This window comes from Parasteatoda tepidariorum, chromosome 5 (assembly GCF_982258835.1).
Source record: "Parasteatoda tepidariorum strain Cologne lab strain chromosome 5, Ptep-v5.0, whole genome shotgun sequence".
In the NCBI taxonomy this organism is placed as follows: Eukaryota; Metazoa; Arthropoda; class Arachnida; order Araneae; family Theridiidae; genus Parasteatoda; species Parasteatoda tepidariorum.
In genome coordinates this window covers 17,324,384-17,351,137 of record NC_141759.1, presented here as the reverse complement: position 1 = coordinate 17,351,137, position 26,754 = coordinate 17,324,384, and the positions used below count along the sequence as shown (strand labels likewise).

The 26,754-nt window shown below is 27.9% G+C and overlaps 1 protein-coding gene across 1 annotated transcript; it reads right to left on the bottom strand.

Annotated features, from left to right (window-relative positions):
- Nucleotides 1-12,031: 12,031 nt before the first annotated feature.
- Nucleotides 12,032-25,198, bottom strand: ReepB (Receptor expression enhancing protein B). The gene is made up of 5 exons (XM_016066538.5): nt 24,953-25,198; nt 18,340-18,433; nt 15,143-15,281; nt 14,046-14,202; nt 12,032-12,531 (listed from the first exon to the last, which is right to left on the bottom strand). The coding sequence occupies exons 1-5, from the start codon at nt 25,080-25,082 to the stop codon at nt 12,494-12,496; spliced, it is 558 nt and encodes a 185-aa protein (XP_015922024.1). The 5' UTR covers nt 25,083-25,198; the 3' UTR covers nt 12,032-12,493.
- Nucleotides 25,199-26,754: the final 1,556 nt, after the last annotated feature.

Below are 26,754 nucleotides of genomic sequence, written 5' to 3'. Positions count from 1 at the left end.
AATGCTTGTTTATTTTCATTTTTATTGACTGTTTATTTTTATCAGCTGCTCAACGACTATTATAAAATTAAAATAAAAAGGAAATATATGTCATAGTATAAAAAATAAATATATATTTACACATTACATTTATATCACCTATATATCACTGCCATAAACATATGTTTGCAGTAAAAAATTATGCTTGGAAAATTTTTTATACTGTTTTCAAAAGGGTTCTAAAAATGTCCTTTATTTATATATAATATTTGTTTCGTATAATCAAAGTAAAATGACAACAAAATAAAATTATAGCATAAGGCTATGATATGTAGTTTATAACCAACCATGACAACAGTTTAGTTTCTCAGAAAAAGAAGTAACATTAAAGAGACAATAACAGTAATTTTTTTCATTAAATAGTTATCTTCATTTTCAGAATATTAAAACAAACAATAAGCATCCTATGTATAGAAAAATTAGAGCTTGTTCAATCATGAAGCATATGCATTCGTATAATGTATGATCATAAAGATACAAGAAACCTTCTTTTCCCCAAATATTTAAATGATTTATATTTATCTTTTTTCTTAAAAACAACTTTCAAAACTAATTAAATTTAATTAGTTTTCAAAAGTTAATTTTTTTAAAAAGAAATTGTTATGCGGGGGAAGGGTCTAAATTCATTTAGTTCGTATACAGAATTTTAAGCCGAGTTTTTAAAAAGTCGTATATTAAAAGCTTGATTTCTCAAGATCAATTTCGCTCAAATTTTGTATTTTGCCATATTAAATTACCTTCTTTAATAACGATGTGAGAAATTGTATGCCCTACAATTCAAATTTACTCCAACTATCAAAACATAAAATAATAAAAAATAAATATTTATCAAAAGTAATTTTTAGCACGTAATTATCGGTGAGAAAACAACCTTTAGAAGTGTGTGACAAAAATTTCAAATTGCTCGAGTATTCTCGAGCTATGGCGAAGTATGCAAAATTATCATTAAGTTGTTCAAACTTTGAATAGCTCTCCTCTCCAAACAATGGGGACTATACGTATATCTCATATTGCGACTGCCCCTAAATTTTGGGATTTAGAAATCCAAATCCGTCGAATGAATGGCATTTTTTTTTAAGTATATTTCAGTGATTTCGTAACTTAATATCACTTACACTAATTATTTAGCATATCTGAGGTCAACCCTCCGGAACCAAGACTCAATCATTAATCAACATTCGCTATTCATAATGGTGCAAACCAAATGACCAAAGACTTAGATATTTCAGCTAATATCAAAAATCACCAGTATTGATTTGATATTAGTATGTTATACATCTTTTTTAAATCATCTCTACTAGTACCAACCGCAAGCTAGCTATCATTTCTAAAGGAAATCCAATTGCAAATCACGTAACCTTGGGCTATTGATGACTTATATTTCATTAGTTTTTTAAGTTTTAACGCTATTAATTAGACTTAGACTGAGTTCGTTTACGGTGTCCCTGCCCACGAAGCGGACACTTCACTCCTATCTGAGATGATGCCCGTGGGCACCTGGAATAATGTCTTTATGAAGAAAAAAAATTTAAAGAAGGCTTGGATGAGTAGTTGGCTTGGTGGATAGAAGTGATGTCACAATGGCTTGTTTTCTGGTAGGATGGAACGGAGAAGCTGAACCAGCTCCTCGTTTTGTAGAAATTCTTGCATCTCTCGGAAGATATGCAGAAATCTGGTAGCAGTATCGGTAGCGCTCCTGAGCTGTCTCTTCGTCTGAGGTGGTTTCCGTCTTGGTCTAGCAACACAGCCCGTAAAATAGGCTGGATGCTTTCCATTGCAATTTATGCAGGTGGCAGGAAGGCTTCTTGGCTTGGTGCACTCCCAGAAAGCATGTAACCTTACGACAACCTTGTGTTTTAACTTTATTTTTATTGTCACGAAAAGGTTTGCAGTAAAAACCTTTTTTCAATGACGTAAAAATATTGCAATTTCCAACCTTTCCTCCTTAAAGGAAAACTAAATGATTCTTAAATCTTTTTTAAAAAATATTGTTATTTAGGTCAGAAAACAAGCAAATTGTAAACCTTATTTTTTGTATTTTTGTTGGCTGTCATGATTAGGTTAGCAGAAATATTAAGCGAAAACCTTTTTCAAAGGAGACGAAATAAAGCAAATATGAACCTTTTCAGCAAAAATATTAATAAATAATAAGAAAATATTTTGCAAAGGACCTCATTTAAGGGAAAGCAAATAAACGAACATAAGACTATGTTTTTGGATTGTTTTTTAAGGTCAGCGAAAGTGCAATACGAAAACTTTCTTTTAAAGGTTTCTCGACACAAGTATAAGTAATAGTTCTTTTTTAGAAACTTTTCATTCGAACAATCTCATTAAGAAATAAATAAAATTTAAAAAAATTTGGATCTGGAGTTTAAAATTGACTCTTCAATATTTTTTTACAAATTTCACTTTTTTCTCGAATTTGGCTTTAGGGGTCCTATGCGTTGCCGTTCCTTTAAAATGTGCGACCTTCTCTCTTTCATTTTACCTTACTGCAAACCTAATTAGGGTATAGCAATAAAATATCCAAGCGAAGAGTGTGTATGCACCTGTATACATATAATATACGCATGCTTTTCTGTACGTACAATATACGTTTGAGTCTATGTACGTACATACAATTCATGAGTATATGCATAAAATTTCATTCTATATACGCAAGTACGCACACAAAAATTTCCTCTTATTTTTCAGAGAAAGGAGCATATCTGAAGAGGAAATAATTTATTTTAATGAAGATTGTTTCGCTAATTCCTTCACGTTAAATATGTTGTGTATTCACTGGTGGTTATTATACCTACAATATCATTTGTTTATGTATTGACGAAATAGTTGATTTAATTATGGTATATCTGTTTTGTATTATTCACTAATGGTTATTATACAGATAATATTTTTATGTATTAACAAAATACTTAATATAATTAAGGCATATCTGATTTGTACTAATGCACTAACTGTTATGATAATCATAATATTTATTTGTTGTTGTGTGTTAAAAAAGTATGTTTGGAATTTCTACATTCATTAAACGATTTTTTTAAAAAATATTTTGTTATCATTAAGTTTTTTACATTTATCAAGTCATACATATTAAGGTCTTCGGATCATCCTCCGGGGTGTTTCCCAGACCGTCGCCAATAGCCCATTGTGCAGCTCTAGTGCGACGTAAATTAACAACAACAACATACATATTAAGTAAGAGATAAATAATCAGCTGCATTTTATTTATTTTGTCAAAAGAAGATATTTTATGTTAATTTTCTTTGATATACAAAAAACTAAACGTTTTCGCACTCATCAAAACTTCTCACACCGCATAATTTTCCGAATAAGAAAGAAGAAAATACGCAAACCCTCTTTAAGTATTACATATGTTCTATTTGTTTTGTGTTTTCATAAATCAAATCGTTGAATAAAAAAAATTTTACATTAAACGATATTTTAACTTGTAAATCTCTAAGTTCTTACAGCAAAGTAAGTCAGACTGATAAAAAATGACTATTTCCCCCAAAATAATCAAGCAAAATTAATGGAAACGAGAATTTTCCTTGGACTGAGAAGGTATAAGAAGTAAACTTTAAAATTTAAAACGAATAATGAAACGCGCCGTCATACAATCCTGGGGGAGATGATATCACGTTCAGGATGACGTTTTAGCTGACGTACACTAGCAATAGTATTAAATTACATTGTCAATGAAAATCTCATGACAAGGTAGATTTTAGCTGAGCATACGAAACGCTGCAAACGGAAACCTTATAATTATGTAGATTTAGGATGATTTTTATCTTAGAACAAGCGTTATTCAAGGTTTCTTTTTCTCTTGAAAACCCTAAGACAACCTCGTTTTAAGGTTGTTAAGTAGAAGGTTGTTTTCCGAGGTTTTGGATTAGGGCAGTGGTCGGCAACCTGTGGCTCGCGAGCCACATGTGGCTCTTTTGATGCAAAGTTGCGGCTCACCAGTTCCATACGAAAAAATTAATAAATTGTTACCAAAGCCCTTAAAAATAAGAAAAAATATTTTTAAGTACCTAATTTCTCAAGAGCTTTCTATTCTTATAATCGTTAATTACAAACAGCTACCCTCAGGCCTGGCGTTAAGTCCGGTTAGAGGGGTGTCTCATTCCGAGTATTCACCCGGAAAAGTGGCAAGTCTGTTGTCTGTTTGAGCATGCCGTTACCGACACCATGAAAAGGCACAAAAAAAGGATGATGCCTGCGACTCTGATCTTGTGAAACAGCAGACAAAACCCCGGAAATTTCTGTCAACTTGAAAAATCCAGGGTGCTTTAAAAGTATTTATCTAGAAATGCCTTTTTCTCACGTTTTCTCTTGCTCTTTCTAAGAATAAAGACAATATCTTTGTCCATGTCGTTAAGAAAGGGAAGAAAAGGGCTCAATGCACACACAGCTGTGGTTTTCTCTATATGACTGTCCAGTTTCTTTTCCCTCACCTCCCCAGTTACTTCACTGACCTGTCTTTAACTGTCCAGTACCAGTTTACAAGTACTTAGTTACTCAAAGCATATCTTATAAATTAAAATTATTACGGAATGTAAGCATAAATCTTTTATGAATATTTACTATTTGCAGTCTTATTGTTTAAATATTAAGGTAAAATTAAATTTCATTAAATATGTTGTTATTTTCTTGTTAAATTAATTCCTTAATTATTGCTTCAAAATTTAGGTATAAGACTTTTTTCAAAAAAGAAAAAAATATTTTTTTAAAAAATATATATGGGTAAAAATTGATTTTTATGAAGTAGGTAAAAATTTTTTAATCTCTTTTCCACTGTAAAATGATTAAAAGAAAGAAAAAAGAGCAATTAAAATTTTTTTACGTTATTTATATTCATTAGTAGGAGCTTGAGATGCAAGCAGATAAATCATATTTGAATTCTAAATATAGGAATTCTTTTTTCTTTTTTTAAATAGTTATTTACTAAGCTTTTTAATTTTGTGTTTAAAATAGTAATTTATTTTTAAATTTAATTTTTTCAGTTGAGATTATTTTTCACAGATCTTATTTAATTTAAATTTCAAAAATCAAATTCTATATTTGTTCGCAGTAGTTGCTTTTATAATAAGTTCAAACTGCAATCCTTTATGAACAAAACTATACTAATGCTTATTTTATTAAAAATGTAATGTGTTTAAAAATAGAAAAGCGGCAGTTTTTTTTAAAATAATTTTTTTTTCTTCATCTTTTTTGTTACTATGTTGATGTATTTCGTATGTATTTAATGTTTTTTATTTATATTTTAGATTTAAGTTAACAATTTTTCATTTGTTTAAGTTAATTATTAGTAAAAAGAAACTTAATATTTTTGTAATTATGTAAAAACTCAATTCACAGTTTTGTATTAAAAGGCACGATAATTAACAAAATAAATAATTAACAAAATTGTACTTTAACTACCTTAACTAGAAAAAAAAATTATTTTGCGATTTAAGGTTTTTTTTTTTTTAATATTTTAAATAAAAGACTTAAACATTCTTCGGTAAAGCATTATTTACAAGTCATAAAATTTTAAAAATATTTATTTATGATTTATCACGCTGCAATGTTTGAATACATAGTTAAATTTTTTTAAAAGTTTTATTTATTATTTATATAGTATTATTTTTATATAAAGAAATATTCGGATAAAAAATTTAGCATTTTACAATTTAAGGCAAGAATGCGTGAAAAAATTTATCTGTGCTTCCAAAACTAGTTCATCCCCCCCCCCAGAAAAAAAAGAACTATTTCTGTATCCCCATTCAAGATTTTAGTCACAGCTCTTATATTAATAACAATGTAAATTATAAAATGAATAATAAAAATAAATAAAATTATTAAATGAAAATGAAAAAAAAAATTTAGTAATAAATAAGCATTAAAAATAATTATTCGCAAATCAAATTACTAAAATTAAATAAATACGCATATAATATTTGAAATGCATCAGAAAGAATCCTACTTAGATTAAGAGTTTAAAAAAAAATGCACGAGTCATAATTGATGTCTGATAATTTTTCAGTTTAATGTTTCAGTTTAATGAATAAATACTAATTTAATTTTCATCTACATTTTTTAAAGCCTTTGATGTGTATCACATGTTATTATCATGTAAAACATGATGTTATGAAAAGACCACCCTTAATATAAATTTTTATAAACCTTGTAAAAAATAAAGATAAAAATCTACTTCAGCGGATGTAGTAAATTAAAATTTAAAAGGGAAAAAACAAGCATATAAATTTAAAAAATATCTAACGCAATGTATTGATATAATCTTTATAATAATAGTAATAATAACAGGCCTGTTTAATTGCCAGGTGAATGTTGAAGTTTTTAATTTATAAAGTTATTTAATTTTGTAAAAAATCGCTAATCTCCTTTTTACACTCGCCTTCCTCAACAGTGATTTGCTTGTTTTTGATTGTTAAAATTCTAACGTGTAACCTCTATCCGTTCGTTTTCGCGTTCACTTGAAACAAAATTTCTTTAAATGCATATTAAGAGCGGTCACTCCGAATTACCTGCATATTATTAAATTTAGCAATCAAATACATTAATGTTGTAATTTTGCGTATAAAAGATATTTAAAATAATAGAAGATCGTTACTTTCAGTGACTATTATTAAATTAATTTTTTAAAATAATGTTAAATTATTTGAGTTGGAAAGCTCGAGGCTCTATAAATGTTTACAATAAATAGAAAATAAATAGAAATAGAAATTACAATAAATAGAAAAAGTACGTGACCATCGTTTCTAGCACTTCATCATAAGTCGATTTAACGTTTGCCTTGAAAAAAAAAATTCAAAATTTATTTAAATGTTTAATAATTAAGTGCTTAAAAATTGTTTTTAACAATAACAAGAATAGACGTTACATAATTCTTAAAAAAGGAAAATTGTGAAAAAATTCTGATATAATATAAATGAATATTATTACGGAATTGCTATGAAAAATTAAAAAGAATTATTATAAAATCTGTCTGATAAGATTGTGTTTCGTTGCACATTTAATAAAAAAAATCGCGTTTTCTGTTGAAAATTTGACAAGAATTAGTAAGAAAATTTGCAATTTTCATCGAATTTTAATGACCCAAATATTCTTTCCCCCCCCCCCCCCAATAAAAAAGAAATAAGTTAAAAAATTAAAAATTAAATAAAAACTAAATTTAAAAAAAAAATTATTAGCGTATTTTAAAAATAAAGAATAAATATTATTCTGTATTCAAAACCGTTTTTTTTAATTAAAAATAATCTATAGATAAAAAAATATTATAGTATTAAATCAAAAATTTTCAGTGGCTCTTTAAAAGCGGGAAATTTTGTAAAATTGTTACTTTTGGCTCTTTCATTTCAAAAGGTTGCCGACCCCTGGATTAGGGTAATGTGCGTAGAATAGAGCAGATTGTCGCAGATCTCGTTTTAAGGTTAGAAGGTTTACGCGTAAACCGTCTAAAAATCCTTTTTAAGTTTCATGAAAAGGTTTTTGTTGGGTGAAAAAAACCTTATATTGCTATCTGGGAATTAAGCTATTTTTTTTCTTCTTCAAAATCTGAGAAGCAAGTTTTAGAAGTCACTGATTGAAAATTAGGTAATGAAGGAAAGTAACGCCCACTTTTTACTCAAAGCATGAGAAAGTTAAGGATGGATTTAACATACATTTATAAATAAATGACGGATTTAACATACATTTATAAATAAATTCAACGAAATCTAAAACATAAAATTTAAAACTAAAGAATTAGACGTTTTAGGAAAAGTGATAAATCTTTTGACTCATGGCAAAAAGAATATTTTAGAAATTTCGTATTCTTAAAGCTGCGACAGTCAAAACCATAAATATCATAAGCAACACAATTTGGGGTTTAGCGTGTTTGTGTTTTGTACCTGAGAAGTTATGTGTTTTTTTTTCTTCAATGAGGAGCATATATCCGTTGTAGTAGGGGGAAATTTATTTAGATCTCCTTCGAAATCTTATTTTATGAGCTCGAACTAGAGTTGATGTAGAAACTAACTTGCTAGCTAGTTAACTTTTGTTCACTTTCCTGAGTTCCTAAGATGATGATTGATTGAAGTATCTTTCACTACCTAAGTTGCTATGGAGTTAATTGTTTGAACTATCTTTCACTACCTGAATTCCCACGGAGATAATTGTCTGAAGTATCATTCACTACCTGGAATTCCCATGCGGATAATTGTTTGAAGTATCATTCACTACCTGGAATTCCCACGCAGATAATTGTTTGAAGTATCATTCACTACCTGGAATTCCCACGCAGATAATTGTTTGAAGTATCATCCACTACCTGGAATTCCGATGATAATTGCTTGAACTATCATTCACTACCTGGAATTCCCACGGAAATAATTGTTTGAACTATCTTTCACTTTCTAAATTCCCACAGAGATAATTGTTTAAACCATCTTTCACTTCCAGAATTCCCACAGAGATAATTGTTCGAACTATCTTTCACTGCCTGAATTCCCATGGAGACGATTGTTTGAAACATCATTCACTACCTGGAAATCCCAGGGTGATGATTGTTTGAACTATCTAACATCTTCAGACCTGATGTGTCATGACCTGGAAAATGTTTTAAACTGGTAGCTAAATTTTTAAAAGTATACATAACTGACAAAATATTTTGATTTCGTTTTATCTTTTTGGTGTATAAACTTTACGACTGATTTTACAAAAGGAACTGAAAGTTAACTTTATTTAATTTTAAGCAATCTTGAAGAAAAAAATTCACCACTTTTTTCAGATTGCGTATGCCGTATATTTGGTGATGTATCCTAACCTAATGGATTCCTTGGGTTGGGTCTAAAGAGGACATTTTTAAGTTGTGTTCTTCATTTATAAATATACTTATTTTACGTTAAAACAAGCCGTTAGCCCATTAAGCGCCAAATACGTGTGAAGTTTTCGATAAATTTCAGACTGGTAACTGAATTATTTCATTTTTGAAATTTATCTTAGAGAAAGAAGACAATCGTATTTATCATTATTTATTGATAATATATTTACATATTGAACTGAAATTAGATCATTGTGATTATATAAAACTAAAGTTGGAGCCGATGATAGAAAATGTATTAGTCTAAATATAAAGTCCTACTTTTCCCAAAAAGTGCTTTTTACGCCAAAATTAAATATTGCATTTTATCAACATGAATTATCTTGCATAAGTTATACAGGTGTTCAAACGAATCCGTAGCAATTAAGAACTGGTATCAATTTTTAAAAGAGCCAAAGGCTTTTTACTACTATTTGCTATCACATTAGAATAAAAAATTTGAATCTTGAGTCATAAAATCTAGATGTATTTACAATAGTGAAATATCCTATAGTTAGTCTCATGATATAATACAATATTTCATCTTTATATGACAACTACTTTTCGAATTTTTCCATGTGCATGCGTAAATATATTATAACTTAAAAAATCGAACTAAAATTTATTTAAATAATTGAGCGGAAAAAAAACCCCATAATTCATAATAAAAGTACCTTTTTGAAAAAAAGCATAATTTTGATGCACTTTTAAGTTTGCATACATTACTATCAAATCACTTTTTAAACATTTGTAAATTATGCATTTGAAATATTCATTAAAAAAAAAAATATTATAGCTGATATTACAACACATTTGACAAAAACGGACTACACTAGAACTCTCCCTTTAAAACATATAATAATTGTTTAAATAATGCTGTCTATTCCATAGTTATTTATGAATGAAGACATTTAAGTGAAATTCCAATTATATAGTACTAGCATAACAATTCAGATACATCACATTTTAAATTTAAGGAAATAACGGTATGACGCATAATTTGAGATTCAAGGCAAAATATCAGATATTGATCAGTTGTGGTGTGTCAGCATATGGGTAAATTAATTTCAAACCACATAACTGCTGACCTGAGACCAAACCAAAATTAAAAAGTTTTGGAGAGACAAAAATGGATTCTTTTATTTTATGAAAAATCTGAATCTGGAAAAAAACGATTTTTTTCTATTCTTACTTGAGAGAACATTTTCACAGGTTGCATCGCTGCCCAGAATGATTTTAACACCGAAGCTATTACCTTTCCTGCAACTAATTACACCATATTGCATCAATGCAATCAACAAAATTAAAAGAACTACTATTCTGATATGTCTTCACACCGTTCGGTTAATACAGAAAGATTAAGTGGAAATAATTTGGTGAGCTAATTTGGTGGTAATGAGATAGAACCAAAAAGCGTAATAATTGCTCAATCTATTGGCATAGTTTTGGAGAAAACCTATACCAAGAAAGTTAGTGATAAAAGATTACAAAAATATAGTTTGTGACGCACCTAACTGTATCTCGGCTCGCCACTAGTTTTATTCCAATAACATGAATCCTCTTGATGTTTTATGACAACAAGGCAATGCACTATGCAGAGAATGGAAAGTTCTTTTGCTGGAGGGTGGCTTAGCTTAACATAAATTAAAACGCTAAACACTTACCATGATCAACATTTTAATGATAAATACCACTCAGTCAGGGCTGCTAACTTTCTCTTTTGTAAAAATTCATTCTAGTGGTAGCTATCTCTATTTTAATTTATTATTCATTTAAACTTATTTCTCACACCACTACTAATAAATAACTTAAAAGTTCATACAATGCAACGCCACTTTAACCCACCTCTTTCGTGGCGAGGTTTTTAAATTGTTGGCAAAATTACCGAAAATTCTGAAAGCTTTGGTATTTAAATGTCCACCACCCCATAAAATATTTTGCAAAAAGCATAGTTGGTAGGCCTGCACAGTGAATAAATAACATGAAAAACATCAAAAGGTAACTCAAACTAAACGTTAAGAACTAAGCAACCTAATTAGCAAAACAGCGTTGAAGTAAGAATGACAGTTCTGTTTAAACTCACTTTAATATCGATGCCAACAGAGTTAAACAAAAAGTAACTTATTGTGATTATCTAAGATTTTAAAAATTTATGAAAATACTACTCCCTAGGGGTAGAGATCACACGTTAACCTTAACAAGTAAAAACAAATCAAAAGAATGCTAACAAACAAGCATTGCTCAGCATAAGGAGTGACAGCTCAATAAGGGCACAGAAATTATTTCAGAAATTTGGTAAAACTTTTTTAATTAAAAATAATCTGTTAAAAACAAATAATTCTTACAGATATTTTGAATACTTTCTTCATTAATGACTTAAACTCTCTCTTGCGACAAAGAGAAGTTTTCCCTCCACGTAATTCCTCTAGGATCAGAACAAAAGTGATCAACAATAATTATTGCGAAATGTCCTACTTTCCTTTCTTCTCATTCGTCTATTTCTTTGCATTTTCGCACTTCAAATCGCCCATATGGAGGTTTTTATTACATCTTCTCAAAGCTGCTATTATGTTGCTAGTAGGAGAATGCTGGAAGTAAACCCAATGTGGATCTCATCGGCTACAACCAAGGAGAGCTGTTGAGTGTTAGATTCTACTAGGACTAGTCAATTGTTCTGAAAAGCTGGTATAACTATATAAGCTGATATAGACTCAAAGATTCACTTTCTCTTAAAGTCTTGATCAGTATTTACAACTCACCGGATCAGTACAGACTGGGAACTGCTGTTTCATGTTAACTGACCTGGCAGCAGAATTTACAGAGTGAATCTGAGCATTATCTTTGTGAATCCAAAAAAATTTAATTTTAAAATCCTATACAGTTAAGTCTATGCTAATAAAAGAAAGAAAACTCTTCACCTTCTATTCATAACAGTATTCTTTAAATACAAGTTTCCAATTTATATTAAAAACAAACTTAGCTTAGTTTTAAAAAGCTTCAGAAATACTTTCTTTTTGTTTGCTTTCTTCCTAAAAATAAACCTTAGATGAAACACAATAGATAGCATAAATAAAAATTGCAGTTGGGAAAAAAAAATTCCAGCCACTGAATTGCAAGTCAAAATAGTCAATTATTTACAACAAGACATTTTAGCTTAAAATTAAATTTATTACAAAGATATGTGATACAATTACAAGCATATAACTAGATTATAATGTAATAAAGAGTAAAATATGTGAATACATATTATAATGTGCATTTGATTTGCAGTACATAATTTCCTTTCACTTTGAAATAGGATGGATTCAACAAAGTTAGTGTGTTAGAAAAATTTATCATTCGTAAATTTGCAGTAAATCTATTACTTTAAAAGAAATAAAAGCTGTTAAATTTATACATAATGGCACATACAGCAAATTTATTTAGCAACAATATCACAATATTTAAGTAATTTATTTACAATGATGAAAAAGAAAATCCCCTTCTACAGCAAATAGGAAAATGAACTCTAATACATTGTTGTTGCTCAGCAAATTTGCAACAATGAAACAATCCTAAAAGTTCATGTCCCCTGTTAGAGAGTGCACATTCAGTGAAGTTAATGTGCAATTAATCAGTTTTAGCACCAGCAAGCACCTTACCTGCAGCTGAAAAAAATTTTAATCAGCATTATGAAAAATTGTAATATCAATACAGATATAATACTAATGCGCCTTTAAATTTTTTAAATAATTTATGAATTTAATCTTACCTGAAGCTAAAAAAATTTTAATCTGCATTATTAAAAATTGTAATAACATCAATACATGTATAATACTAATGCCCCTTTAAACTTTTTAAATGGTTTATGAATTTAATAGCAAAATAGATTTGGTGAATTTGAAAAATAAATATAGAGTAGAACCTATATTTATTTTTCAAATCTGTCCTTTTTAGCAGGACACTTCTTTGCGAACAAGATACACGACTATAAATGCGAGACTAAATTTAACAATACTGACTTGAAAATGTGAAAAGAAAGAGGCAATGAACTTTGTTGGCAGTGGTTACAGTTCCATTTCATTGTCTGTAGTACTTTCGTAGCTTATGAAAACCAAATCGCAAAACTCTATATTATCTTCCTCATTAGCATCAGGAGTTACTATTTTTCTTTTCAAAACAATTTTTTTTTCTCTAGATGTCAGTAAAATTTTTGAACGATAGATGTGGAAATTTTCAAAACTATCTAGACTGGTATGTGGTATGCTATTCTTATGTTATTAACATTATAAGAAAAGCATTTTTGACAGGATCATTAAAAAAAGGATGCGATGGATTGAGGTATAACAGCATATATTAGGGATGAGAGTAGTCAGAAAGCAAAAAAAAAGAATATATATATATATATATATATATATATATATATATATATATATATATATATATAGCGCATAAATGTATCACAACATTGGATTTCAAACTCTCTTGAATATAAACAGTACATAGTATTTTAAAAACGAGTAAATACAAATCATGATATTGGATCTGTAAATCTCGTAAATAAGCATCACAATATACGATATTTAAATCGGGTGAATAAGAATCGAGAAGAGAAGCAGCTACGTCTGAGTCATGAAAATACGAGCTACCCAGCAGGTGGGTAAAAATGCAGAAAATATTTTCTGTGCGTAAAAGTGACTTAAATAGCTAATATTGAGCAAGGGCTGGCAACTAAGTAGTTTGAATTTTCTGTTTACCTTTGAAAATCTAAAATAAATATAATTATTTTATTTCAACAGCTGAATTTTCAGAAAAACCGGAATGTTCATAAAAGACTTTTTTTTGTTAGAGAATCAGAGTTTTTGATAAAAAGGCTGAAACTCGAGAGATAAAAGCAGAAATCCATGAAAAGTGGAAAAATCTATCTCATTCCTGATATATATATATATATGAAATATAGTATTCAACGTAGAATACCCTGAATATGTTTATTTTTATTAGATAAATTTTACACTGAACTTGCAAAACAGCTTATTTCTTAAGGAAGTAAATAGAGTCCCAAACTAATTTGTTAGCTATAGGTAACTAATTTTAACACTGCTTTTTCCTCTAATAGACTAAAAGCAATCTGTGACAATACATTACATAGCTTTGGAAAACGTGAAAATAGTAAATTATTTACCATCTTTGGCTAATCCTGCAACACCAGAGGCAGCTTTATTAAGAGTATCATCAATAGCACCCTTATGCTTCATAAACACAGGTCTGATGAATCGATGATACAAGAATTGAGAACCATTGTTTGAGATGGGAGCAAAGCACCAAACTAAAAACAAACACTACAAAAGAAAAAATAATATAAGTCACACTATATAAGCAATCATAAAAAGCAATAAATTCTCAACATTGATTTTAAAATAAAGAATAAATGCAGAAAATTAAAAGCTAAATCAAGACCGCAAACTTTTTAATACCTTCCTAAAAAAAGCCATCTTAAAATAAAATCAGTTTATCCCAAAAAGAAGTGTATGAAAGTTAATTTACTAATTAAAGAAATTGTATTTTAAAACTTTCAATACAATTTAGAATAACACCACCCTCTAGTTGAAAATTTTACTTTTTTATTCAAGATGAAGTTTTGAACTCAGAAAAAGTACCTCACGTTGATCAGCAAGCAAGTTATTTGCTGAATGTTACACAGTTGATTTATGAGATAGACATCTTAACAGAAGTAGAAACAGGGATCTGTCTAAGTTTTTCTGAGAAGTACCTATTTTGTGAAAATTTAGGCATAATCTGTGAAAAATTAAAAATTATATTAAAAAATCAACACAAAAACATAAGAAACGATAAATCTATATTTTTACTAAGGATACAAAAATAAAATTTTAAGAAAAAGTATTTCGTGAAACTAGCGTTTTTCCTAAAATTGAATTTGTGAAGGCACCGCTAAACGGTAGTAAATTCGGCCTGGACAGACCACTGAGAAATTTTTAAAAATTAGTTACTGGTCCAAAAGCACAAGCGCCTAAAAAGTATACCATACTTATAATATACGTTGATTGCTGATTTTGGAGATCACCGATAATTTTAGAGTGAAATTTTAGTACAGTCCTGGACAACTGATAATTTCAAGCCCATTATGCTAGAAAACGATCAACACATCTTTCAGGAGTATTTGGTACAACAGGGTTAATTTTTGATCACTCTTAATATCTTAAGCATGAAAATTGTCAAAATCATCATTCAGTGAGTGATCAGTCACATGAATTAAATTACCTTCAAAAGCCAGTAAAATGGAACAAAATCCAAAATGATTTCAGAGAAGAACTCTAACAAGGAAAAGGCAGCAAAGGTAACCCAATAAGTCAACCATCGTGTGTCGTCTTCTTTGTTGCTGGATTCTATAGCGTGCATCCTGAAAATTATAAAAAACAGAGATATTATATATAATTTTAGATAGATTCAATATTAGATATAATTTTTTCCTGAACAATAAAAATGCAATACATTTAATTACAAAATCATCAATAAATTTATTAAAGTGCTTAAATAAAGTTGCTAAAGTAAAGTTTATTAAAGTGCTAAAATAATTTTTGTATCATTTTTAATAATTAAACAAATAATGTGCATAAAAAATAGAGTCTAACTAATTACAACGGAGTAACTGAAAATAGGTTCCGCAAAAATTCAATATCTATATATACACACAGTGAAACTCACATTTTACATTGAACTAGAGTTAAAATATGCATGAATTGGTAAAATCAGGGTAAAAAACATAAGATTATTATTCAAAAATTGCCATTTACAGGTTGAAGTATCAGAAAAACATGTAAACTAACTTTTCCTCATTTTTTGTTACAAGACAATTTCCACAATACCTCTCTCAATTAGTGATGTAACGAATAGTGATGGGGCCGAATATTCGGTGGCCGAATACTTACTTTTTAAAAATTTCTCTTTTGATTGTAATTAAAGTAATTTTCAAATTTTAAATTAAAAATGAAATAAATATTAACAAAATTGCTTTTTTAATCTTTGTATATTTAAAAAAATTTTAAATTGATTTATTTTTTGTAATAATTTAAATATCTTGATGCCAATAACAAGGCAATATGGCTTTTATAAATCTAAATAATTAATAATAGCATATTTTAGTTATAGTTATACTTGTAATTTATATGCTATTTTATTTAAGATAAAAACTCATTACTTACTACTGTTAAAATGTAATCTTAACTTTCTTTTTTGTCAGAAAAATTATTATAACACAGAAAATTAAGAACTTTTTAAAAAGTTTCACTTTTGAAATTTTAATTATGTAATTAAATAATTCTCAAATTTTAAATTAAAAATGAAATAAATATTAAAAAAATTGCTTTTTTAAACTTTCTATATTTTAAAAAAAATTTAACAACTTGATGTATTTTTTGTAATATTTTAAATATCTTGATGCCAACAATAAGGCTTTCACAAATCTAAATAATTAATAATAGCAGCATAATTAATAATAGCATATACTTCATTATTCGGCTAGGCCGAATATTCGGCAAAAGGGCCGAATACCGAATAGTGGCCGAATATTCGTTACATCCCTACTCTCAATTGCTATTTTTTACAAACTTGCTTTTTGGTGTACAGTGAGCAAAAAAGGACCACCCTGAATAACTTTTGATGCAATGATTGGATCACTGCGTTGTTCTGGGAACTCAATCATAATGGCTTGGAGGGGGGGAAAGAAATATGCTTGGAGGGACAAGAAATATGTTAATTAATAAGCGCATGCGATATTTTAAGTTACGAAATCAGACATAATTGTACTTTCTCTGAATAAACATACCTTTTCCAAAAATGAATTCGGATTCCTGACACCCCAATATATAGGGGATAGGCGATAATCTGGGAAATATGGTCCCAATAGTTTGACCAGAAGAGCGCACAAAAGACCACCAATTGTGAATTTTACTTTTTGCATATTTTGCAACTCAAGAACTTTTTATGCGACTTTAAAAAAAAAAAAAATAATAAATTCACTCACAATCAGAACATTAGTTTACCCAAATATAACTCCATGCAAAAAGTAACATGCAGTAAACATTTGTCATGATTCTATCGTAATTTCACGATTATTAAAATTGCATCGCATATTTACTGTGTCTGATTTTGGTCTTTTAGGAAGTTATTCATAATTTTGTTGGCTTTTCAAACGGTCTTTTAAATTCTGATATATTTAATATCATGCTATCGCAATGTTCGAAATTCAAATTTGATTTATCACCTCTTACTGCGTTCGATTCGTATTGATTCGATCAAAACTTCTCATCTTTTTCCTCAGTTATTCATCATTCTATCGGCCCTTTTCCCATGGTTTTTCAAATTTGATATTTTAATAAGATATTTCAGTTATCATTATTTAATGTGCTTGATTTATGAAGATTTCATCGTAACTTCACATTGTTTAATGATAATATTTCCGAAAGCTGTCATTTTTTTCTGTTCACAAGCATTTACAAATTTGATATTTTTAATACAATGTTGTCACCACATGCAAATTTCGAATTTGTGTAATCACTATTTGATAGGTTCGATTTGTGACGATTCTATCACAATTCCATGCCATTTTTTTTAGGTTTTTCGGCAGTTACTTTTTATTTCAGCAGTTGCTTATACTATTTTATTGGTCCTATTCACATGATTCTCCCAATTCTGATATTTTTAAAGGATGCGCAAGACGTTTGATTCAAGGTGATTCATGGGTGCAAGTTGGAAAAAAGGTCAAGACTGAAAATTTTTTGACTGAAATACCTAACATACACAATACCCCCTCGGCATATGCAAAATATCTAAGAAAGCTTTACCATAATACATCAAGTTTAAATACTGTACAAAAAATATTTATTCATCTCTCTTTTGATAAAATAACAACAGGACATAAGAAAGTAGACCAATAACGTAGACCTAAAAAATATTTTTAAGTAGTAGAGAGTAGACCTAGAAAATATTTTTAAAGACAGAAAAAAAAAAATTCCGATTCCCGTCTTCGGGTCAGTCTTGTTCAAGATTTCTAAAATTTCAAGATTTCTAATTTTGAGAATTTTTTTTTCAAAAATCTAGAATTATGCTCATTTTAAAACTAATTCATAAAATTTGTGAATTCAACCAAGGAGTTATTTTTAATTTAATTTTTATCTTTAAAAAAAAAAAGGTCCAGAATAATGCTTACAAAACTTGTGTGACTTTATTCAATGTTCCTTAATTTTCTTCCAAAAAATTACAAGCAAGTAAAATATTTCTGATTTGTTCAAAATATAATAACTTATAAAATATTAATAGATATTTAACAAATCTGCGCATTTAAAATATTTAATGGATAAAAATTAATATTTAGTTTCTGCTTTCAAATTATAGTTAAAACAACTGACATGACACATTCAGAAAGAGATAAAATACACCAAAAAACAGCTTATACTTACGAAACATAAGCTGGGTATGCAAATCCTATTGCATTACAGATTAATTCTGCACCATGGCCTAAAATCATGTACAAGGCCCATATTGCTATAAGACCTAAAACAGAATAAATGTAGCATCAGTGCTCCAGTTGTTAAATATTAACAAAATTGGTAGCTTGAAAGGTCATAAAATTTCTTAATTGATTAGAACATATTAGGAAACACTAACATTTTCCATAAATGGTCCTCGAAATTTTTTTTTAGACAAGACAAACCTTAAAAACTGGTGTTTTACCCAGTTTTAAGGTTTGTCTTGTCTAAAAAAAATTACTGTCAGAAATCTTTATACATTAAAATATATATACATTAAAACTTTTTATACATTTAAATGTATAAAAAGTTTTTTTTATTATATATTTAAAACATTAAACATATGAATTGATTAAAATATATACAAATATACTACATACTTATAATAACATATATTTTTTAAAAATTGAATTCTTACACTGCATAAAATCCAAATTAAAACATTGTTTAACAGAATTGTCTAAAAAAAGCAAGCGTCTTAAAATAGCAAAGATCCTAAGAAATCATATTCCTTTAGTATCATTCATTTCTATTAGTTCATAATAGGAATCCTATTAGTATTTTTTTTAAAGACAGGGAAATTTAGCTGGTGGCCATTTTTTCTTTCTCTAGAAACCACTTTTTTTTACTTAGAAGTAAATTTTTAAAAAATTATTAAAATATTTTACTTAAAAACATTTTATATTAAAAAAATTAAAATTAGTTTAAAAAATTTGTCAATATAAAAAATATTATATATAATTAAAATTATAAAATTTCGTTAAGAAAAAATGATAATTTAAAAAAAGAAAGGTTTGATTTTAAACTTGTTTTTCTCTCATTCAATTTTAAACTTCTGTATCAGAATGAAATACAATAACTCGAAAATTAAGTGTCTTAAACATAAAATCAGAGAACATTAAGGTCAGAATTTTTGCAACTGCTGCTCTCAGCTTCATTTACCTCTGTATTATTCCATTGTTCATTATTTCTTTATCTTTTGCATTCATTTATCTTTTTAATTAATTTTTTTCAGATCAATTTCATATTTCAATCATTGCCATGTTTTTTTTTTCTTTTCAATTCTATTGCTAAACTTTTCTTTGAAAATATTACTTTCATGAGTTTACCATTTCCGTCATTCCCTTTCACACTTACTCTTCGAGAAGATTATTTTAATTAATAATTAGTTCTACTTTACTCCCTCCATAAAAAGAGACAAAAAAAGTCAGAAAATATATTTAAAAATAATAAATCAATGAAACACTTTCATTTAAATAGGTGGAGAAAAAAAAGTTATGATTGAAACTTAATGTGCATAAATTTAGTTAAAATTTAAAGATTCCAAACATGTAGTTAGAAAAGAATTTACAGAAGTTATTTAAAATAAACTTTCTTATAGGGGTGCATTTCAAGAAACTAAGGAGTGTTGAGGATAGGGTGTCGAATGCTAAAAAGAGGAAGTTTTGAGTGAGTGGCAAATTATGGTAATTTTTTGGTGGTCACTTTATTTCATTTAGACTGCTGTTAGCGACTGCTAACCATGCCTTCTTACATCTGAACTTTTGTTAGATAAATATCTGGATTTCTTAAAAGGTATTACTTTGAATGTATGTTAAAATATTTAACATTAAATACTACATAACATGTCAAGCAAAATATAATTTAATACTGCAGTTCCAGACAACAGTTTTATCCATGATTTAAACTGTCAAAACTTACTGCAAATTAATAACTCCTCAGAACAAAAATGATAGAAATCGGCTGAAATTTTTTTTAAAAAAATTATGTTTATATATATATAGACTATTTAGGAATTAATTTTTAATAACTACATGCAAAATATTGCTTGAATATAGTCTGATTACAGAAAACTTTCCCAAAAAATAGCTTCTGTTCTCAATCAAAATACATATTAATTCAAATTTTTTTATATTTTGAATTAATATGTCAACAGTTAAAAATTTTAAACTTCCGAAGTAGAAAAAAAAACAGTAATAACAAATAAAGTTTATAAAAAGAATTAAAATGAAACAGTTGCATCTTTGGAAATAAGTTTTAATGCATATTTTCACATCCTAGATGCACAATTTTAGCATTACTTCAGCACTATTTCAGAGAAGAAACTAATTAATTAATAACTATAATATTAGAATAATTAATAACTATAATATTAAATAAGCTTTAACTTAAGTCATTTTATTTTAAAACTGAACAAGTGAAAGAAAACAAAAACTTCAAATCAGGAAAAAGCATTAATAAATTGGGTTTCTTATAATATTTGAACTAAATTTTTACATTGAACAGCAAGTTAATTTTTATTACCTGATGATGAAAGGTTATAGTTTCATTCTTAAAGTAGAGATAATTTACTGTATTTTATTACCCAGTCATAACATTATAGATCAGTTAATATATCCTATTTTTGACCAAACTTTGCTAACCATTTTGCTTAAATTTATTATCTATAAAAATTTATCAAACAGCAGAATTATTAATTATTTTTGAAATATTTTCATATTATTTAATTTTAAATAGCACCAATTTATTCTAAAGATCCAGTAAGTTTTAAAAATTTACGGGATTTCACCCCAGCTATTGTCCTCGTGGCAGAAACACGGCGACACAGCGACATTGTCACAGAAAGGGACTGAGTTCTTGCAGAAAGATTTTTTTATTTGGGAAATAAAATTTTTTGGTTTGGAAAAAACCAAAGGTTCTCAAAAAAGATTCTTCAGAAACAGAAACTGTTTTACAAAAAAATAATTTTGACAGAAACAGAAAATTTCTGCAGAAGCAATAATAGTTCTGCAAAATTATTTTCTTACAGAATTGTTTTTCTAGCGCACCGTGGAACGGGAAAGCACTCGTGATCCTCCGTTAATCTATCTAGTCCGTCTCCAACGCAAACAGTTACTGGATATAAAAGGGGAGAAATTTTTTCCCCTTTATTAAGCTATTTTTAGGACTTTTGCCAACTTCGGCCTTTATCGCTGGCGCAGAAATTTGATTTGTGTTTTCTTGTGAGAACAGAGTGTTTTATATTTTTTGCGCCAATATGGAAAATTTCATGCATAAAAAGATTCTCTTTTTAAAAAAAATAATGTCTAGCGAAAAAGGTTATTTGTTGCTCTTGTGAAGCAACAATAATAAAAAAATATAAAAAATTAAAACTTATTTTTCAAGGCGGCATTCCGAAGAAGAAATAAGATGTAAGTTGACAATATCTAGCGATGTCAGATTTTTTTTCTGGAAAGTGACAGGAAAAGAGGTAAGAAGCTTTCTACGCTACTAATATTGGGAAAAGAAAAAAGAAAGATATTCTAGATTCGAACCAAATATTCCTACTAGTAGCAATGTCGATAGTAGGGATGAAACGGATGATAAAATACCTATATCTTTTGAATTAAGTCGTCGACATAAAAAAACACTCGCAATATAACGATAAATGAAATAAAGCCTAAGATCTCATTATCTACAATTTTTTGGCATGCAAATGAAAACCAGATTGGTGGAAAATATTTACTGGCGAAACACTTTCAAATAGGTTTCCATATGCATGCGAAAAAATCGCATCTAATAAGTATGGCTCTAATAACAATGTTTCAGCACTTATGAAGACTATTTCGTTTCGAGATGTTGAATAGTCTCGAGCGTATTATGTCGGAAACCGCGCCTGCGTACTTCGTGTGGAATCAATGCTATATATTTACACAATACAGTGAGACTTCTATTACAAATCCCACACGCTGTGTATTTTTTTCTTTTTGAACTTAATCTGATCACAAAAAAAGTTTTATTTACCTTTTTTTTTATAAAATTTTTTCAATAAGTCAGTACAAAATTAATCGAATATAATTGTTTTCATATAGAAATAGATTGCTTTAATTTTTTTGCTTTTAGAATTCGGTTATAGTCAATATTATTTTATCATTTTGACTACTCAACTTCAATATTCATTTTTTCACCTGATTTGTTTCTGTACCTGATATAATTACTATAATGAAACATTAAATCATACTGTTTTAAACTGATACTTCAAATTCAGTTATCTTGTTTTATAAATTTAATCTTTTTGTCCATTCTTAGCTATTTTTATAAGTTCTATCTTATTTCAGGTTCTTGGTAATATTTATTTATGCTCTAGTAAGCATTTTTGCCTGCAGATCTATACATTTATAATTTTTCTTTATTATCGAAGATTATGTAAATTTTAACTTATTAAGAAATTTAAACTTATATTATGAAATGAAGAAAAAATAATCTACACAGTTTAATCTATGCATGTAGGCTTTTTTATAACATGAAGTGCATCTATTATTATAAATTCATTACACATATATTTATAATGATAAAAATATCTTGCAGAAAGTTATTGGTTCTAGTCAGGTTTGTCGCAGAAAGCCAGAAAAAATTCTGCCACAGGGGCTATTGTGAAAATCGGTCATTTCATCTTTTATTTAAATCAATGAAATAAAGAAATAATTAAGTATTTAAGTGCATTAAATAAAGTTGAAAATATTTTCAGGTTTCAAAGGAAAGAAAAAAAAATTGGGAGAAATCTACATTTCTTTACATTTACCAGACTACTTTAAAAAAATTAAAAAAATGCTTTAAGTGCAAGAAATGCTAATTTTATTGCAAAAGAATAATAAAATGTACTATTTTAAATTACTCTGAAAGAGCAAAAAGTTTTAAGAGTTTCCAATATAATTTTATAAAAAAACTGATAACAGTTACTAATTAATACCTAGAAAACTTTCATAGTGCTTTTACATTAAAAAAATAACTAGTATCAATTAGTTAATATTGCTTTATACCAATACATAATTAAAATATGTAAGTTAGGACTTGTGTTAGGAATGTGCTACTTAAAATTTTTATACAAAAGTAATTTTAGTAAATGATCCTTAAGTTTAAGGGCACTGTTTGCAAGTGGGACAATGAGTGATATGTCACCCTCTAAAATGAAAGAACTCTAAAAGTCCTTGTCAATATTTCAGAAGATTGAAGTAAATTTTCTTGAATCTACTTCAATTAATATAAATTAAAGAAATAAAAGATATTTTTCTATATGTATTTAATAACAGATAAGAAATTTTTTTTCTGCATTAAATTAAAAGTATTACATATGTGTGTTTTAATTCACTCCGCCTTAAAAATTTAACCCTGGCGATGCTTATGTCTCAATTCATTGCTTTAAAATACTATGATTCCATTACTGGATTGGAGCTGACCATTTCGAAAATCTCATGAAAGAAACAAATCAATAATTATAAAAATAAATATGTGTCCATTTTAAAATTGTAATGTTAATAATAAATATACCGTGTTTAATAATTATAAATAAATATGTTTCACTGATTTTTCTAAAAATAACAAAAAGCATGATCCTTTAAATCCTCAACATAGAAATTTGATGATGTAAAACTGTTAATTGAATATCTTAATAATGGAATTACTGAATTTTCTTAGGAAGTTGAAACAATGTATCCTATATGCCTGAGCCTTAAATATATAATTAGTAAATATGCCCTAAATTATAAGAGTTACCACATTCTGGAACTAACTAACTATCTTCACTAGCATTAGTATTTTAAACAAAAAGATGCTTTATCAAGAACCAAAATCTTTCAATTCTATTTTTATAAATCTCAGAATCTTGTATTCTTAGAAAATTAGATGCCTTAAATTAAACACACAAAAATCAAAACAAAGACCTAAAAAGAAATCAAGAAAATTAAAAGAAAAAAAAAATTTTTTATCAGAAAATTTAGGAATATCAAAACTACTATGAATCCTACCTTTTGTATTTCTTCATATAAAATTAGAAAAAATATTATCATTATGCTAACCAACAAATTAATATTACATAAAATAATATAATGACGCTTTAAGATGATAATGTTGTACACTTAAAATGTGATTTCTTACAATTTCTGTTCAAAGTTAATAAAAATGTAACAATTTTTAATGGTATTCAAAATTAATTTTGTCCCAAAGGCTTGTAAACCAATAAATTAAATTCTAAAAAAACACATTTAAGAAGCTTTAAAGTGTTAGTGTGAGTATTAATTGCCATGATACACATTTTAAAGTGACACAACTTTGTAAAAAACATAACCAGCCAAATAAGTACCCTAGACAATAATTTTTCGCACTATACTGAATTTTAAACCAAATACTAGGATAAAAAAGATAATGGTTTAAGTAAAATGAATTTGTAATTTTGTTTTTCATTTCATTCAACAATTTCAAACGACTATGAAAACATTTTTGTATCGCCAAAGACAATATTATAATGTCAAATATAAGTATTACATATAAAATAATCATGCATAGACTAATATATAATATGATAGCTTAGTCGCGTTAAATTGCTACATGCTAATTGACGAAAATTTAAAATGTCAGAAATAGTATTTAACTAAAGGATATGATATCAGACAATTATGCTTTCCTAAATTTCTAACACACATGAAGTTATAAGAAGTAAAAGTAAGGGTTACTCAATTACAAACAAACAAATTTTCTAAAGCTAGTTATGAAATTAATCTTAACTTACCAAGAGCTAGGTAAACACGTTTAACTCCGGTAGCTTGCTCAGCTTTTTCAAAATATTCGTTAACCTTGCAATTTTTTTCGTGCAATTTCTTGTCTAAGATTTCTAAATAACCGGCGAATAAAGCAGACATTTTCAAACACTATAAATTTAATTACCTCAATCGATTTGAATTAATAAATGTATTTACACAGAAACAACTATTTAAATTCACAGTGTATCAACGGACAAATCACATGAAAGCAACAAATAAAATTAAAAGAGGGGGTAGACAGTTTTTTAGAGACGAGTTGAGATGATACGTAGTTAAACAATGATGATTTGATGACACGTGATATTGAAAATGGCTTTGTATATAGCATTAATTAAGTTATTTATTTATTTAATTAACTGACGGGAGTGCGTCGATTCAAAAGACAAATTAACCTATTTTTCAGCATACTTATGCCGGCCTGGAATAGATTCTACTATTACGGAATGAATTTTTGAAGTTATGCAGAGATTAGACACATTCACACTGCATGCGAAAAAAATTGCATATGCGATTTCGTGATGCTAAAGAGAACCTGAAATTGGCGAGTTTTCCGCAAATAAATATATTACTATATATTATAATATGATCCACTTTCTCAATTCCCAAGTGGCATCCAATGTGAACAGTCCCGCAGTGAGGGCAAGAATGCCCTCACTGCGGGACTCATTGGGGCAAGAATGATACTGATTGTGTACTTTAGAAGGAAGGAATATTTTTCGGTATTTTTGGAGAATCGAAGTTAACTGTAAAAATAACTGTAGTAGCTTAACAAAAGTGTAACAAAAACATGCCCTGAAGAGGGATCCAAATTGGAATGTTTAGATTTTACTCCAATGAACCTAGCAGATAGGCTCGGGCAGTTCAATTTAGATGGCTCTTAGCTTGTTTCGAGATACAGGCTGAACTGGGAAAATCTACATGGGATGAAAAGCAGCATAAAATGTCAGATGTTTAGACAAAATATTTATAGATTACAGCCTCTATTGACACTTCTATCTATGACATAATTGGTTCTTTTTTAAATGTAATTTAAACACCTGTTAAATGAACACACTTTTTAAATGAACGCTTAAAACACTGGCGATGGCTTTTTATTACTTTTTAATGTAGTAAGAAGAGAGGAATTACAGCTCGCTAAAAACCAAAAATTTTGTTGTTTTAGGGGCATGTCAGATAAACCAGAGATTCATTCAGTTTATTGAACTCAAAAGTAAAACAGTAATTATGTAAATTCATAATTACATAAATGTTCACAAATCTATTCCTTTTCCACATCACAGAAGGAAAAAAACTAAAGCACTTAAATTAATGCAATTAATTTTGATGATCCTCAAAATCATTTTAAATGATATGCTAAATAATTCGAAGATTATTACTTTGCAAAATAAAGAATACCATTTCTTAGTTGTAGAAAAAATTGATCAAATACCCATTTTTTAAGAAAACAAACACTTTATAATATTCAAATATATATTTAAAACTCATAAAATTTTCCTGAGTTTTAAGTCCAGCTACTTTGTTTGATGGAAAATGAATACACGAGAAGTCATTTCTAATTGAGATTCGCGTTACTTCCAACGTTCCAATTTTATTGCTTAGATCAGCATACAATTATGCAATATTGTTTATAATAACATATATTACTTATTCTACAATACGTATTAGAAATTTATATTTATATTATTAATGCAGAGAAAGAAAAAAATACATTCATTTCCAAAATATATACAATATTAATAAACTATCTGAAGGATACAAGCATAAAATTCTA

What these genes read in the sequence shown, in the direction of transcription:
- ReepB (XM_016066538.5), bottom strand. Translation starts at nt 25,082, where the DNA reads ATGTCTGCTTTATTCGCCGGTTATTTAGAAATCTTAGACAAGAAATTG. An exon ending in ACGTGTTTACCTAGCTCTTG is followed by an intron (nt 18,434 to 24,952) that starts GTAAGTTAAGAT and finishes ATTCTGTTTTAG; the next exon opens with GTCTTATAGCAATATGGGCC. An exon ending in CATTTTACTGGCTTTTGAAG is followed by an intron (nt 14,203 to 15,142) that starts GTAATTTAATTC and finishes TTTCTTTTGTAG; the next exon opens with TGTTTGTTTTTAGTTTGGTG.